The 16,998-nt window shown below is 34.5% G+C and overlaps 1 protein-coding gene across 1 annotated transcript; it reads left to right on the top strand.

The window, feature by feature from the left end:
• Positions 1-13,176: 13,176 nt before the first annotated feature.
• On the top strand, positions 13,177-16,476 carry LOC120119416 (ketol-acid reductoisomerase, chloroplastic-like). The gene is made up of 10 exons (XM_039139228.1): positions 13,177-13,493; positions 13,595-13,687; positions 13,867-13,932; positions 14,045-14,185; positions 14,614-14,841; positions 14,949-15,066; positions 15,157-15,296; positions 15,391-15,558; positions 15,695-15,850; positions 15,975-16,476. Exons 1-10 carry the CDS (start codon positions 13,218-13,220, stop codon positions 16,338-16,340), a joined length of 1,752 nt encoding a protein of 583 aa, XP_038995159.1. The 5' UTR covers positions 13,177-13,217; the 3' UTR covers positions 16,341-16,476.
• Positions 16,477-16,998: the final 522 nt, after the last annotated feature.

The raw sequence follows: 16,998 nt of genomic DNA, 5'->3' as shown, positions 1-16,998 counted from the left end.
CCATGCTTTGTAGCATAACTCCATCTGGCCTTATATCATTGATATGCTTGTATTGTTCCAGAAATGACTTGGCCAGGTCCTTCCAGGTCTTGATATTTGATCGGCTTAACTGGTTCTACCACCGAATGGCTGAGCCTGACAGACTCTCCTAGAAGCAGTGGATCAGGAGTTGGTCGTTTCCTCCATATCCTGTCATCTTTCGGCAGAACATGGTGATGTGAGTGGATGAACAACTGTTCCCGCCAAACTTCTCGAATTCCGGGGACTTAAATTTCGGAGGAAGAACCAAGTCTGGGACTAGACTGAGTTCTGCGGTATCGATTTCATGCTAGTCATGGTCTCCTTTGACTACCTTCATTTGGTCCTCCAATTGTTTGATTTTTTCCTCCATCTTCCTCGCTTTGTCCTCTTCATCCAAATCCAATACATGGTAATAACCCAAATTGTTCTTAGGGTTAAATACAGAGGATGAGGGTTTCGCTTTTGTAGCAGATGAGTCCCCTCGAAGTTCTGGTAAGATTTCAGGTGAGATAACTACTTGTGGGGTAGGATGTATAGTTACCCCTTCCGATGAATCCGCCACAGGCGCACTGGTCTGTTGTAGGCTAACTAACTTGGAAATGATATGATCAACCAAGGACTCTTGGTTCTTTGTGATTGTTTCCAGAGTATTTCAACTGCTCTGGTTTATCTTGTCTTCTAGCTCTTTTTGTAGTTTCAACATATTATCCTCGATTTGTGTAATTCTGGCTTCCATCATCTTCTTCTTCAAACGGGTGTTATGCGGATGGGGTGTGTCCAACGCTTGAGGCGGTGTATCCAATATTTTCTCCTTTTGATGACACATGTATATGTTAGTTAATGTGAATGCAAAGAAAATAACAAAAAATGTGTCTGTTATTCTGAATAACCCTTATTTGGGACAAAAGTGTTTTATCTTTTAAGAGACAAAAAATATCCTGACAGCTTCTGATATGTTGACTAGTCTTCCGCCTTCATCCGTCACCGGTTGAATAACCTGTCGAACCGCTCTGGCTTCTCTGGATGAACCGTGCAAATGACGAGTTTTTTGCCCAAAAAAAAGTCTCGAAGGACTGCACCTCCAGCATTTATCTTTTGTTGAGCCTGTTCCCAACGAATACGTCATTGGAGCCCTTGATTGATAGGAACTTCTGCCACTGTTTCTTGAATTCGTCAGCAATGGTCTCCAATTTCAGTTATCGTTTTGCCATTGTCATATTTGAAGTGACTCCTAAGATCAGTGGTCTTCATCTTGCCCCTGTAACTTTTGCCAGTCAGTTCTTCAAAGATCGACTTTCATTGTGCTTGATGTAGACCCGGTTCATTGAGTCCTTTATAATGCAGTATAGTGATATACTCTTCAATTTCGGACACCACGTCTTCTAGATTAAATGTGACTCATAGTCTCTTTGTAGACTGTCCTCTGCATTTGTATCTCTTGTATTACAACCCCATTGTCCATTAATGTAGATTATTCATGTTTAGCAAACACGTTTTTGGCGGAATAATACCTCTTTTAAATGATGCAAGTGATGAAAATAAAATAAAAGAAAATGAAAATGAAAAGAGTTAGTGAGGTGAAAATAATAAAAAATAAACATGAAAAATAAAAGTCCTACCCCATATAATGTTTACCCCACATGCTTTAATTCATACCCGGACATGATCTCTATCCCGCATGCTAATTCCTAACCGCATATTTGTCTAGTTCGCATGCTTTGAACGGAAAATAAAGCCGAAAACAAAGTAGCCTAGGGTTTGGAATGAGGTTTTGGGGTGGGCTCTAATTTCCTGCACTCTCCCGGTTTAGGTTTTAAAAAAGGTACTCGAGTTCTCCTTACTGGTACCCCCTTGGGCTTGCCAGACCCTTAGTCCTAACCCCATCACAAGCTTATGTGAACTAAGTTAAACTCGAGAGGATACATTCCCTTATGCCCATACAGAGAATAAATTCACACGAAGACATAAGGTATATAAATCCCGAAGGTTACTTGCTAGGCCCATACGGAGAATAAATTCACACGAAAACGTCACTTTCACCCTCACTTAAAAGGGTTCGGAGCTCGGGTATAGAGCTAGAGATGACAATTTCGAAAAATATCTAAAATCATTAAAAAACGTTAGTACAATTATTTATTTGAAAAAAATAATCAAAGATAAACAATAAGAATCAAATAAATAAATTAAAATTTAAACTTGTAATTTTCACTAAAAAAGACAACCGGAAATTAATTTCGGCCTGACTCACTTACCTTTCCCCAGCAGAGTCACCAAGCTGTTGAAACCGTCTTTCGGTTTGACCCAGGAATTGGGCTTCGACTTGGATTAAATGAATTGGAGTTGCCACCGACCATTTTAAAACGAATTTAGGTGGGTCGAACACCATCTTACATGATCTGCGTTGTACCAGATATATGTTGGGCTCGGGAGTCGGTTACGGTAAAGGAAGGATTAACACCTTTGAACTGCCCTTTCGGTACCAATTAATTTTTTGATTGTCTTTAATTTCGAAAATTAAAAATTAAAATTAAAATTCAGATACCCGATTCGAATTGCTTACCTTTGATCGGTTGAATTTATCACTGAAAATGTCAAAAATGTCAGATGGTAAAATAAAAATAAAATAAATGTGAAGGAAAAAATAAGTTATATATATATATATATGCATACATTCATATAATAACAAAATAAAATAAATGACAAAAATTAACAAAAGTTAGTAAAAAAGGAAAAAGAAAATAAAAAAAATAAGAAGGTTAGTTTAAAAAGAAAATAAAATAAATAAAAAAGGAAATAAAAGAAAAAGAAAAAAATGAGTAAATAATATAATATATATAATAGGAAAAAATGAAATAAATAAAATATATATAATAAAAGTAATATCGATTAAATAATAAAAGAATAAAATAAAATAATATAAAATAAAACAAAACAAAAAGGACTAAAATGAAATAATAGCAAACCAGGGGTGAAATTAAGAGGAATTCGAAGTAAAAGATTAAAATAAAGGGGCTAAATGAATTAACTGTAAATCAGGGGGACCAAAAACATAGTTTACCCTTTTTGTACAAAAACACACATGTTAGGGTCCAAAACAACGTAGTTTTGGTCTGCCTATAAGTACATGATTCCAAGGCTAAACAACCTAACTCTCTTCATTCTTACCAACAACTATATTTCTCTACAAAAAGAGAGAACCTCTGGTTCTCTCGCTTCTCTCTAGCATATCCCCACATGAGGAATGGCCGGTAACCGGGCCACCGCTGCTCCGGCCATCACCGGTGGCGGCCGGAAAGAATACCATAACCCAAAACTGATCCTCACACCACCCCACACACAAATCCACCGTCCGATTCTCACAACGAAGCCCCCATCGATGCAGATCTAAAGGCAAAGTTTCGGTTTTTTACCCTTTAAGACCGACGCCTCTTGAGTTTCGGCGACTCTCCGGCTCCCGATGACCCTTCGTGGCTTTGTGGTTGATGTTTTGGTTTTTATTGTTTTTGCATGTGGGTTTTGCTCACCGTTGCTTGTTTTTCTTTTGGTTTCGACTGTGTTTGATGGGTTTTGTTTGGTTCTCACCGTTTTGTTCTCGGTTGTTGATGGTTCTCGTGTGTACTCGATGTTTGTTCTGTGGTTTGATTTGTTGGCCGATGGCTCTCTCTGTGTACTGTGGTTGTTTATGACTATGGGGGTTTGGCCTGTCGTTCCTCCCTCTGTCAGTGGCTTGGTGGGGGTATTTATACCCCCATCGGTGGTCGTTCCGACGATCATGGTAACACACTCGTGGTTGGTTGGCCGGGGATTTCGGGATGGATGAGTCCCGATCCCCTCGGCCGGAAATCCCGGTGACCGGTGAGTGGTCTCTTGACTGCTGTTGGTGGCGTTACTTGCTTCTGGAACCTTTGACTTGATCTTGACCGTTGGATTGGGTCAGATCCAATGGTCCAGATCTAGTCGTGGAGTGATGATTATTTAGGGTTAATTAAACCCTAAATACCTTGCAATATTGACTGTTGATCCCATCTTGATCTGACGATTATGGGTCATGCGGCGTTGGGGCTAATGCCGAGAAATCCTAACTGTTTGGGTTTTGGTTCTGGACTTTTGACTCTGGCTGAACTTGAATTGTACTTGGACCTAATCTTTGGACCTGAAACAAGATAGATGAAAAAACAATAAATAAAATAACAAATAATAAATAAAATTAATAAATAAAAAATTATTTTTTAAAAATACATTTTATATATGATTTAAAAAAATGATTTTTCATAACCATATATTATAATATATTTTCAAAAAAAAATTTAAAACTATATATATTTTCAAACATGTTTTTAAAAAAAACTATATAATATATACTTATTTTCAAAATGTTTTTAAAACTATATATTATATAAATTTTCAAAATGATTTAAAAAACCATATATTATATATATTTTTAAAATGATTTTTTTAAAAACTATATAATATATAAATGTTTTCAAAATATTTTCAAAACTGTATATTATATATATTTTAAAAATGTTTTCAAAAACTATATATTATATAATTTTCTAAAATGTTTTAAAAATTATATATTATATAATTTTCAAAAATGTTTAAAAACTATATATTATATACGTATTTTCAAAAATCATTTGCAAACTATATATATATATAATGTAGACGAAAATTAGTGTCTACGATAAGGGTATAACATTTCTGATCTTATATTTAAAATAAAAACCAAGATAGTCAGTATCACATAAGTCAATATATCATTTTCTTTTAAAATTGTTATATATTAATATCAATCTATTTTATTGGAGAATAACATTCTTTAACTAGTGAGATTATATGTTCAAAATTTTCTTAACTTACTTATAACACACCTTACGAATGCAACTGCTCGATCGCAATAATTTTATAACTTCACACTCTAACATAAAATTTTATGTTTTACCCTAATCACAAACCTTTAAAACTAACCCAACTTTTGAAGGATTTGAAAGAGGGTGTATATTAAATATATATATCAAATGATTAGGATCATATAAATTTAAATGTAAAATATTTAATAATTAACTTCACAAATATACTCCACCATAAAAAATGTAAAATAAATAAGAATAAAAATCAGTTCATATATTTATTACCTTTTCTTTTTCTTAAACTTTAAAGGTTATTATTCTTTTATCTTTATTGTTTAAATCGTAAATTTTATCTGTTTTAAAAATATCTTTTCTTATTTTTAAAGTTTTAAAACTGATAATTTGATTTTTTTTTTCAACATTGATAACGTTAAACATAGAAAAAAATTATAGTTTAAGCACATTTTTTTGGTATAATCATCGATATCCGATCTATTAATTAACTAATCGGAATCGGTACTGAAAAAATATTGACATTAAAGGATGTTTAGTATGATAGTATTAGTAAGTGATGACTGTAACACCCTAAAATAGGATTTAATTTTTTTAATATTAATTTTGTGAATTAAATTTAATTAAAATTAAATTTGGGGAATCAAAGTGAATTTTACATTAAATTCAAATTCAAATTTGAAAGTTTTAAAAGTTGGGGACCAATGGCATAATTTTTCTATTTTCCTTTTTTGGTGGGTTTATAAACCCAAAACTAAAAGTTTACATTTCTGGAAACCAAAATCCCCCTCTTTTAAACTTTACTTTTTTAGCAACTTTCTCGAGAACTCTTCAAACCTTCAAACCTTCAAATCTTGCCATAGATCGTTGCTCTGATTAGTGCACTACCCATACAATTGAAGTCCTTGCATCATCTCAGGTCTACCGGTGTCCGTTTTGTAGCCGTTGTCACCGATGTGTGGAGGAAGTAAGGTGAATCGATTTTTCGGAGAAGCGTAATCGGGTTCTCCGTCATTCACCGTTGTGAACCGAGCCAAACCGATCCAACTGAACTGAGTTGATTCGAGCCAAGCCGAGTCATTGATCGCCCGTCACCGTTAATCGTTGACTAGTGTTGACTTTTTTGAAAACTTGATTCTTAACTTATTTTCGACGTATGATTTTGTGGTCATTTTTGTAAAATTCTAACTCGGAAGCTCCAAATTGAGTCCGTTAAACTGAAAATGCTTATTATTTTTAACACCTTTGCACATTATTTGAGATTTGATTATGGAATTAATCTGATATTATATTTTTATGAAGGTATTCATTATTTTCCTGACCAAGGACCGACTAAGTCCTACGTTTTTCGTTCAGTAGATCCGTACAATTCACATTCTTTGAGAACTACTCGTAGGTTTTCGTAAAAAGTTGAATTAAAATTTATTATTAATTATGTTAGAATTTTTTGTAAGATCTAGCACTGTTGCTGGCCGTGATAGGCATACCTGACAGTAGGCTACCCGATTTGACTACTCATACAGATATAGGTGAGTTCCTATTGGTGTTATATTATTGTGTTGAACTATCTGTCTGAATTATTTTTAATTTCTAATTACATTAAATATCCAAACTGCATTATATTTGATTTACCGTATATTTTCGACATGATCTCTAGTTACAGTATTTTCATAGCTGATTCTGGAATATGACAAGTTTTAATATTTTAATAAATTAAACTATTGTTTTCACTAAAATACAAGCACATTTACTATCATTGAGGGGTATGATTGGAAAAAATATCTCAGATTTAGTTTATCACTTGTAAGACCTTACCGCAAACCCTTATACTATTAGTATAAGGTCAAAACAAGGTCATCTTAATATATATTATATATATATATATATATATATATATATATATATATATATAATTTTTGAGGAAATTTATAACTTCATTCAATAATTTTAGAAAAGGACAAATCTATATCAAAATAGATTCATAATTTTATCTCAAATTCAAGGTCATCTTAATAAACATCAAAATGACGACACCCAATAACATAATAAAACAACGACATAAAATAAAAAAAAAAACTGTCAAAACATACTTTTTTGACTTAATTGAAACTACATGTATCAAATGAATTTTCCAAAATGCAAAAGACTAATTATATGTTAAAAAGTTATAGAACAAAAGCCTTCATCTTCTTGAACTAGAACAAAACTTATATCTATAGATAATTACTATAAAAAGTTTTATTGACCAATCTTTTTTCCAAAACCACCGTGGATTGAGATTTCCAGATTAGTGCAAGATTTAGACTAATACGTTTCTTTAATTTTTATCAATATTTCTATGTATTCAAAAAAAGATTCAGAATCTCTAATTAAAAAAACAAAAAAACTATTACATTATAAAATAAGAAAAAACATAGAAACAGGTGCGAAAGGGCAAAATAATAGAATTTTTTTTTTACCTTACAGAACAAATTTAAAATGGAATGGAAGTGAAGGTTGAAGTTGAACCTTTCTTACAATCTTACTCCAGCAAGTTATATGCCAGCACAGTTGTCAATGGTAGTATCCTGAAAAAAAAATTGAATGAAGAACTAAAGAAGAAGAAGAAAAACTAATGATGATTAACCCTATAAGATTACTGAAAAATAATAACTAAAACTTGAAATAAAGAAAAGAATGAAGAAGAAGATTTTTTTAGTCCAGTACCAAATAATCGTGAACAGCAGAGTGGGGGGAGTAATCGTGAACAATATAACACGGGAGGGAAACTGAATTACTGAAAAACCCTAAACCCTAAAAATTAATTATATTATATATAGGGGTAATTTAGTAATTTAAATTGGGCCGGGTCAGTTATTTTTTTACCTTAAATCCGACCTCGCCCCAACCCCGGCTCTCTTTGTTATATAACCCGCCTCGAGCCTGATTTTTTTTATATAAAAAAAGCCCTTATTGGATCAAATTGGGTCGGAACCCGTTAGGTTATGGTATTTTGACCATCTCTAGATTAACCGAGTAGACTCTTCTCTTGTACTTCTACGAATGATTACTTCCTTTTGAGATGAAGTTGGTCGATGCTGCTAGTGGAAGAGCTCTCGTAATCAAGACTCTGAATGTGGCCAGAGATTTGATTTCTACAATAGTTGCCAACTCTCAATAGTGTTGCCCTTCCAATGAACCCACTCGATGGGTTCACAAGAAAAGTATCATTTTTTTAGAAAGTAAAATTGATAAATTGACTGATGTGATTAATTATCTTGTTTTGGGACAAACTGGAACAACCAGTCTATGCGATGCACAATGCTAGACCACTTGATAGACTGTTGCCCGATGTTACAGGAAGATGCTAGCGCACAAGTAAATGTAGTGGGAAAATTTATGGGACCTCCCAGAGGCCTTACAACCCTCATGCTAATACTTACAATCGAGGATGGAGGGATCATCCAGACTTTAGCTATGGGCTAAACCTGAGATCAAACCAAGCATATCAAATAAGGTCACTGTTACCAAAGAGTATCAGCTGTCGAAATTCTCATTGGAGTATGTCGTCGAGCAATTGGCTCCATCATAGGAGAGTTTATAGAATTGAATTGAGGCTCATCTACAAGAGTTGGATAAGCAAATGAGCCAACTGGCTCAAACCATGGGGCGATTAGAGTCGCAAGGGAAGCTACCATCTCAAACTAAGTTGAATCCACGATAGAACATTAATGGCATCACCATCTGGAGTGGCATCATTATCTCCCTTGATATCCTAGAGAAAAGTATAACGCCCTGAATCTCGGGTTAAGAATTTTGGGTTAACCCAATGAAAGTTAAATAAACTCATTAGCCTTTTATGAGAGTTCAACCTTAGTAGATATTGGATTGGGCTTGGTTAGGGCCCAATTATTATGGAAATGAGGTATTTTCATGTTATATTTAAAACTATAGTGACCAAAGGAACAATTACCCCATTAAGAATTTTAAAAGCTAAAATCCCTTAATGACTTGATGATATCATATTTTGCTCTCCTGTTTTTCTTCCCTTTCACTTTGTCTCTTCCTTATTCTTCATCATCTTCTACTACTCTAAGAGGCTTAGCCAAATGTTGAAACTTTATAGTTTTACAAATCTAGGCCACCCATTTCAAGGTAAGAATCATAACCTCTAACTCCAAGGCTTCAATCTCTTATTTCCGCCATGGTTCCCAAAATGTGGGTTTATTGGGAATTTTAGAAAGCTATAGCAAACCAACTCATTTTTGGAAGAATTATGCTTTAAGAGATGTACTTAATTACTTCCTAAACTTCTCAACAACGTTATTAATCTATATGTTGATTTTTCTTAGTGAGAAAAGTTAGAGAAAGCTCCAAGAGCAAAGAGAAAGAAAAACTTACCTTGGGTTGAGCCTTGAACACTTCCAACAGCTTAGAAATAAAAGGTTACATGCTTCTAACTTAACTCTACCACATGTAGATCATTAGGTATGTTTTGGTAGGTTGAATGAGGTATGAAGCACGTCTATGGTAGATTACATCTTTTGATGTTTTCTGTATGTTTATTACCTTATTATAACCCCTTTTAATAATAATTGAGAACCTCAATAGGGCTTTAGGGGAGGGAATTTAACATTTTTCGTGCCCAAAACAACACATTTATGGGCATGAGTATCGATACTGGAACAATAGTATCGATATTGTTCATCAGACAACTTAAGACAAGGGAATTTTGAGTGAGCAGTATCGATACTCATTCATGGAGTATCGATACTAGGTATCGGTTTCAAGACTCATTGAATTGGTATCGAGACCAATTTTCCAATGGACATTTTGGTATCAGTACTCATATAGGGTATTGATACCAAGGGTAGAGTATCAATACTTCTAGTAGGGGTATCAATACTGATATTTTTTAAAACATCGAACCTAATTTTAATATCGATACTCATGCCATTATCGATACCCCAGTACCCGAGTATCGATATTTAGCCAGGAGTATCAATACTACCCTCCCTTAATAGTATAGTGTGGCCAGTCAGTATCGATACTCATGGGTTAGTATTGATACTGAAGGTTCAATATCGATATCAATAGACAACTTTGGATAAATAATCTAATGATTAAGGGGTTAGACTTGAAGGGCCCAATAACATCATAATATCAGTAGATAAAACTACAAGTGATAACAGTAATAAACTCATAATAACTATAAATAGTAACAACTATTATAACATAAAACTAGCCTTGTTTGACGTTAGGGAAACAACCAGAACACCTGATTCTCTTTAACAGAATACAATAGTTAGTTGGATTTCCCAATCAGTGCCAAGGCACTTCAGTAGTCGACTAGGCGTAGATGCCCTAAGACTCGACGAAGTAAGTTGGTCGGGTGTATGTTTCTGGTGCAACTCTAGATCTCACCCTAAATACCCGATGGTATCTCAGAAAGGCTAGATAGGTGTGTGAGCTCCGAGATACAGAACCCTCAGCCGCATCGTGATGCCTACTTCAATAGTACATATCAATATTTTATATGTATTCATACATGTACCGCTAGTCAGCTCATCTAGTGAATGCATGTAGTATAATACATTTATTAGTGTGTCACTGAGATTATAAGCTCAGTGTTTTGAATGTGTTTCCGTGTGTAGGTTTATAAGTGACTAGTAGTGGAACATTATCGTCGACAACAGTTTCAGATTAGCCGAGACAATCACAATACTTCTTGAGTTATTCTTATAGGACATGTACTATTTATAAACTTTTATGTATTCATTCGTAACTCTTTTGATTTAAACTCAATCATGTATTATTTTGAGTATTTTGGGAGCTCCCCATACTCGTAAACCTAGTTTATTAATGTTTTTAATTAATTATTATTATGGATGGATTTTACGTATCATAGTTCGCATGTTGTTTTAAAATAAATTTATGGGTTTCACTTCGGTGGTCCCGTGTGACATCGTGATTCAATGATCTTCGGGTCAAATTGGATTAGGGTGTTACATTTAGTAGTATCAGAGCATCAGATTTAGTCGTTCCTATGACCCGCAGGTTAGAGTCAGTCAACGTTTATAAGTGTACATGTCTCTAGAGAGTCAAGAGTACTTTAAAGACTGTAATGACAATAATAACCTCCTTTTTCCTTCTAATTTAAGAGAAAACTCTATGGAAGACGACTCAGCTTAAAGTCAGGATGACAGAGACGAGAGTCATGCCTCACTAGCAGTAGACACTGTTAACGAGTTCGTCCCAGATACAGACTAGCATGACGTCCCAAATAATTTAAAATTAAATTATTAATAATATTAACATGTTTGTGTTTATTTTTTAAAATGTAATAAAAAATTTCATGTAGTTAAGGTCAAGTTCAAGTTTGAGCTTCAACCAAGTTAAGTTCAAGATTTTTTTTATTTTGAGTTTTGGCGAGCTTTTTCGAGTTTTAGTTCATGATTTCGAGTTCGAGTTGAGCTTGAAAATTTTAGGCTCGCGAGTTTTTAAGCCGAGTCAACCTCAATTTTAAAGTTTTTGAGTTGAGTCGAGTCGAGCTCCACAATACTCGACCTCGATTCGACTCGTTTACATACCTACGTGGAACTAAAGACTTGGGTTAGTTGTGGTTGTTTTCATCAATAATATAATGGTTTGTTTGTAGCCTGAGGTTGATAGATTTCTAGTCAAGCTTCAAGGTTAGTCAGGGTTAGTGCGTGGGGAAAATGGAACTCAATGGTCAGATGATAACCCAGTGGGTAGAGTACGATACACTGGGAGAAAGTTATCGATTTGATTTAAGCATAGAATCAAAGGAAGGGGTTCAATTGAATCAAAAAAGAAACGAGGGTAGTGCTCGATTGTCAAAGATCTTGTGCAAGGATATAGAGTTTGTGTTTGACAAATAGATCTTTATCAAGGTGTTGTTATAAATAACAACACGGTACCGATAAAGTAGAATTTACAATACAGGACGCGTGAAATATTAGAAAAGGAAAAATAATTCTACATCATCATTGTTGTTAAGTTTTTAATATAAATGTACCTTGAAAATTAAACTAAATATTATGTATGATTTTGAAAAAAATAAAATTTAGGTGTTAAAATTGAGCAAAAGTAATAGTTTAGCTATTAAACTTGTTATTTACCCTTATATTCATTATATTTTATTAGAATTTTGGGTAAAGTGCACTAGAGATTAACGAACAATATAAAATATGATCATTTTGATTAGTAAACTTTTAAATATTATAAAATGATTATTAAACTTATAAAACTACTACAAAATAATCCTTGTATGTTATAAAATAATAATAAACTTTTATAAGTTTAAGAATATTTTTGTAATTGTTTGATAAATTTAATGACCATTTTATGATAGTTTGATATATTTTAGTGAAAATTTTGTAATCATTTGGGAATTTTAATGAGCATTTTATAAGATTTAAAAGTTTATTAACTAAAAAATTGATTTGAAATAATTTAGTGACTTCTAATATAATATGGTTAAGAATTTTAACTCGAAATGCTACTTAATAGAATTTAAATTTAACGACGGACACATGAATTTATGTTAGGAAGTACGAATTTAAAAAGTTAAAATAACTAAAAATTCGAATACAATCAATCCACCTATGATCCGTTTGACGTAGCTTTCTAAAAAACACTTTTAGGTAAAAAGCTCATTTTTATCGCAAAATCAATGTCAAACGGGTAAAAATAAAAAAAAGAAAATTATGGTGGAAACGATAGTTTCAAACCAACCGCAAAAGTTAAGATTTCTATATTTTTCATTTCCAACTTTACGTTTGGAATCAAATTATAATTTTACCCTTACTAATGCAAATATTACAATCAATTATAATAAAATGTGTGTTTATAATGAATATTTTATCTTTTTAATCTCACTTTTTAACGATAATCTTAAACAGTTAAATTTTAAAATACACTTTTATATTATACTTTTAAAATTTTATTTTTACGGTATTTTTTAAAAATAAAAATTTAAAAAGGGAATAAAACTCGCCCTATGTTAAGTTCACAATTCAATATTTGGATAAGCGTCACTTCTGTCCTAACAATAAAAGATGGAAAGTCCAAATCACAATTGTAACCGTTACCATCTTTAACCGTAACGCGCTTTTATCCTCTCTTTCCAAATGGATCATTTTGCTTATTTTATTGAAGGACCAAAGTGTCATTTGACACACTACCTGCACATTTTATAAATGGCGTATTGTATTTTGGTAAGTGGTGACCAACAAATTTATACAGTGTTGTGTATAAATAAATAAGTGGTAGGTGAAAACCCAAGTCCCCACTGTTTTCACTTCATTTCGAGCTTAAGCCCTATCTACAATGGCCGCCTCCACCACCACTGCCACCGCCGCTGCTTCCTTCGAATCTTCACTCCCTTCTTCGACCAAATCGGCGCTCCTCAAACCACTCTTCGCGCCGCCGTCGTGGCGTTCTCCGATTCCCGCTTCACTGAGCTCTCATCTCGTTTCTAGAAAGAACGGCGTCATCTCTGCCAAGGTGACCGCCGCTCCTTCCACCGTTTCTCCGCCGGCGTCGCTTGACTTTAATACCTCTGTTTTCCAGAAAGAAAAGATCTCTCTTGCTGGTCACGACGAGGTTAGCTGATAACTAATCGAGTCATTTCATTTCTTTTTCAGTTTATTTTTTCTGATGAATTTCACACGTCTCCCGTTTCGATTGATTTGGTTAATTGACAGTTCATAGTGAGAGGAGGGCGACATCTGTTCCCTTTGTTGGATGATGCTTTTAAAGGAATCAAACAGATTGGAGTCATCGGTTGGGGTTCTCAGGTTATAGTTTGCCCCACCTTTAATTAAAATTTTGCCTTTTTTACATGATTTTTAAAGGGTTTTAGTGGTGAATAAGCCCAAAAATTTATTGTTTTGTGCCGTTGATTTTTTTTTTTGCTTCAATATTGGGTTTGATGTATCTCATTTCCATTAATTCGGTTTTAAAATATGGTTTTTAGGGGCCAGCTCAAGCACAGAATCTGAGGGATTCTCTTGCAGAGGCAAAATCTGATATTGTTGTGAAGGTACTCTCCAATCTATTTGTTTAATTAAGACAGTACACATTGTATTCTTTTTGCATTCAGTGATTGACATTTGATTTGACTTAATGTACTGTACTTTGAGGTTTGATAACAGATTGGCTTAAGGAAGGGCTCTCGCTCTTTTGCTGAAGCTCGTGCTGCAGGATTCTCTGAAGAGAATGGAACTCTGGGGGATATCTATGAAACTATTTCTGGAAGTGATATTGTGTTATTGCTGATCTCCGATGCAGCACAGGTTGCTAGGTTTCGCACATGTTTTCCATTTACGCATTGTAGAAGTTTTCCCATTGGTTATAGTTATCATTGATTGATTCACATGAAAAATTGCTTTGCTAAGACCAAATATATGATTCATATGAAAATTCTTTCTAGAGCTATTAGATCGATTATGATGACTTGAAAATGCCAACACCTGCATGCACTATGATTCACATGTTTTCCATTTCTGCATTGTAGAAGTTTGGCCATTGGTTATAGTTGTCATTGATTCAAATGAAAAACTGTTTTTCTAAGAGCAGATATACGATTCACATGAAAATTCTTTCCAAAGCTATTAGATTGATTGTGATGACCTGCAAATGCTCTACGAGTCTATGATTCATATACTAAAGTACTTTCTTGTTTGTTCTCTGGAGGCATTACTTGATAAATTTTGTGTTGTAGGCTGATAATTATGAAAAGGTCTTCTCCCACATGAAGCCAAATAGCATCCTTGGACTTTCCCATGGATTTCTTCTGGGTCATTTACAATCAATGGGGCTTGATTTTCCTAAGAACATCAGTGTGATTGCTGTCTGCCCTAAGGGGATGGGGCCTTCTGTGAGGAGACTCTATGTTCAGGGAAAAGAGATAAATGGTGCTGGAATCAATGCTAGTTTTGCCGTCCACCAGGTTCTTTATCTCTCTATTCCTGCATTTCACTTATTAGTCTGAATGAATGTCAAAACTAATCCTTTTCGAAATAGGCATACTAAATGATAATGTCTATTATGGAGCAGGATGTTGATGGTAGAGCTACGGATGTAGCATTGGGATGGTCAGTTGCCCTTGGTTCTCCTTTTACATTCGCCACCACATTAGAGCAGGAGTACAAGAGTGACATCTTTGGGGAGAGGGGTAAGCTGAATTGATTATGCTGTTTTTTCAGCCATGCATGTTTTATTTCTTTTGAACTCACAGTCGCATCATTGTTGCTGTTTCCTGTAGGCATCTTGCTTGGTGCTGTTCATGGAGTTGTGGAATGCTTGTTTAGAAGGTACGTTGAAAGTGGAATGGATGAAGAATCTGCATACAAAAATACCGTGGAGTGCGTAACTGGAATTGTTTCAAAGACTATCTCAACGAAGGTGATTTCTGTTGCTTGCTCTGTGCTCTCCTTTCTCTGCACTTCTTACTGATAGATCACTTTTGTGGCATATGCTTCTGTGTTTGTTTCTATAGGGCATGCTAGCTGTATACAACTCGTTGTCTGAGGGCGACAAAAAGTGTTTTGAGGAAGCTTACAGTGCTTCATATTATCCCTGCATGGAAATCCTATACGAGTGTTATGAGGATGTTGCAAGTGGAAGCGAGATTCGCAGTGTTGTTTTGGCTGGGCGTCGATTTTATGTATGTTTATAACACTATATCCTTGCTCGTATCTGTTTGTGATATATCCTCATTTAATGAATCTTTTATTGCCTAATGTTGGTTTAGCCAAGAAAAATCTTGCTTTGATGTGTGATTAAGGAATTATTTTTTACAGGAAAAAGAGGGTCTACCTTCCTTCCCAATGGGTAAAATTGACCAGACACGGATGTGGAAAGTCGGTGAGCGTGTCCGAGCAACTAGATCGAAAGATGATTTAGGTCCACTGTGCCCTTTCACTTCTGGGGTTTTTGTCGCCCTAATGATGGCCCAGGTAATCATTTATCTGTTAAAATTTGGACTGAATTTAATTATGGTGCTGATCTTTGTGATGGAAGTATATGTTCCAAGAGTTTTGTTTTGTTTTCATTCTCATCCTTCATAATTTGAAAATCCAGATTGAGATCTTGAGAAAGAAGGGACACTCGTATTCCGAAATCATCAATGAAAGTGTGATCGAAGCTGTTGATTCCTTGAACCCCTTCATGCATGCTCGAGGGGTCTCGTTCATGGTTGATAATTGTTCAACAACTGCACGTCTGGGATCAAGGAAGTGGGCTCCGCGTTTCGATTACATCCTAACCCAACAGGCATTTGTAGCAGTGGATGCAGGGGCACCCATCAACCAGGACCTGATAAGCAACTTCTTCTCTGATCCTGTTCATGAAGCTATTGAAGTCTGCGCGCAGTTGAGGCCAACTGTTGACATATCAGTGCCCCCAGATGCAGATTTTGTTCGTCCTGAATTGCGCCAATCCAATTAGAGTCGGAAAGAGTAGTTTTTTTCCGCCGAGCAGGCTGCTGTTTTCTAATAAAACCTTATCGAGTTTTGTTTGCGAGAACAAGGGACTATCTTAGCTTTATGTTTTATCTAAAAATATTCTGAAGGTGAATTTAAAATTGGGTTCTTATATGCTATTATTTAGCTTGGCCTAGCACTTTCAGTATTTTGATAATTTGATGAATTTGTTGGTTCAGTAGAATTGGAAGTTATAATAGTCCATTGATCGGGTTTGAGTTTATTTAGGTTCAGCTCAACCTGAAATATGGGTAACGTGTCTAGAATTCATTGGTCTGGTTCGAGTTAATCAGCTTCAACTCAACTTGATACATGGGCAGCATTTAATCTATTTATTGGTCGAGTTGAATTTATCCTGGTTTAGCTTAACCAGAAATATGGGTAACATTGTCTATTCAGATTCATCTTAATCAGGGATTTAATTTATGTTGTGGCCGTGCCTTTGGTTATGTTGTATTTATTATGATTGTGGTGATTGTGGTGATAGTGGGTGCCATTGTGATTAGTACGGGTATTATGGTTGTAAATAATGATTTCAGTTGATATCTTTATCGTTATATAATGTCGTTATTTTGGGCTGTTATTTAAATCCATGAGCCCAATTTGTGGCATCATTTTATATA

Source organism: Hibiscus syriacus, unplaced genomic scaffold, assembly GCF_006381635.1.
Source record: "Hibiscus syriacus cultivar Baekdansim isolate YM2019G1 unplaced genomic scaffold, ASM638163v2 tig00110332_pilon, whole genome shotgun sequence".
Classification (NCBI taxonomy): domain Eukaryota; kingdom Viridiplantae; phylum Streptophyta; class Magnoliopsida; order Malvales; family Malvaceae; genus Hibiscus; species Hibiscus syriacus.
This window is presented reverse-complemented; position numbering and strand designations above follow the sequence as displayed.

Excerpts from the sequence above, each read along its gene's own strand:
- LOC120119416 (XM_039139228.1), top strand. The coding sequence starts at position 13,218 with ATGGCCGCCTCCACCACCACTGCCACCGCCGCTGCTTCCTTCGAATCT. Across the intron at positions 13,494-13,594 it reads CTCTTGCTGGTCACGACGAG|TTCATAGTGAGAGGAGGGCG; the intron begins GTTAGCTGATAA and ends GTTAATTGACAG. Across the intron at positions 13,933-14,044 it reads AATCTGATATTGTTGTGAAG|ATTGGCTTAAGGAAGGGCTC; the intron begins GTACTCTCCAAT and ends GTTTGATAACAG.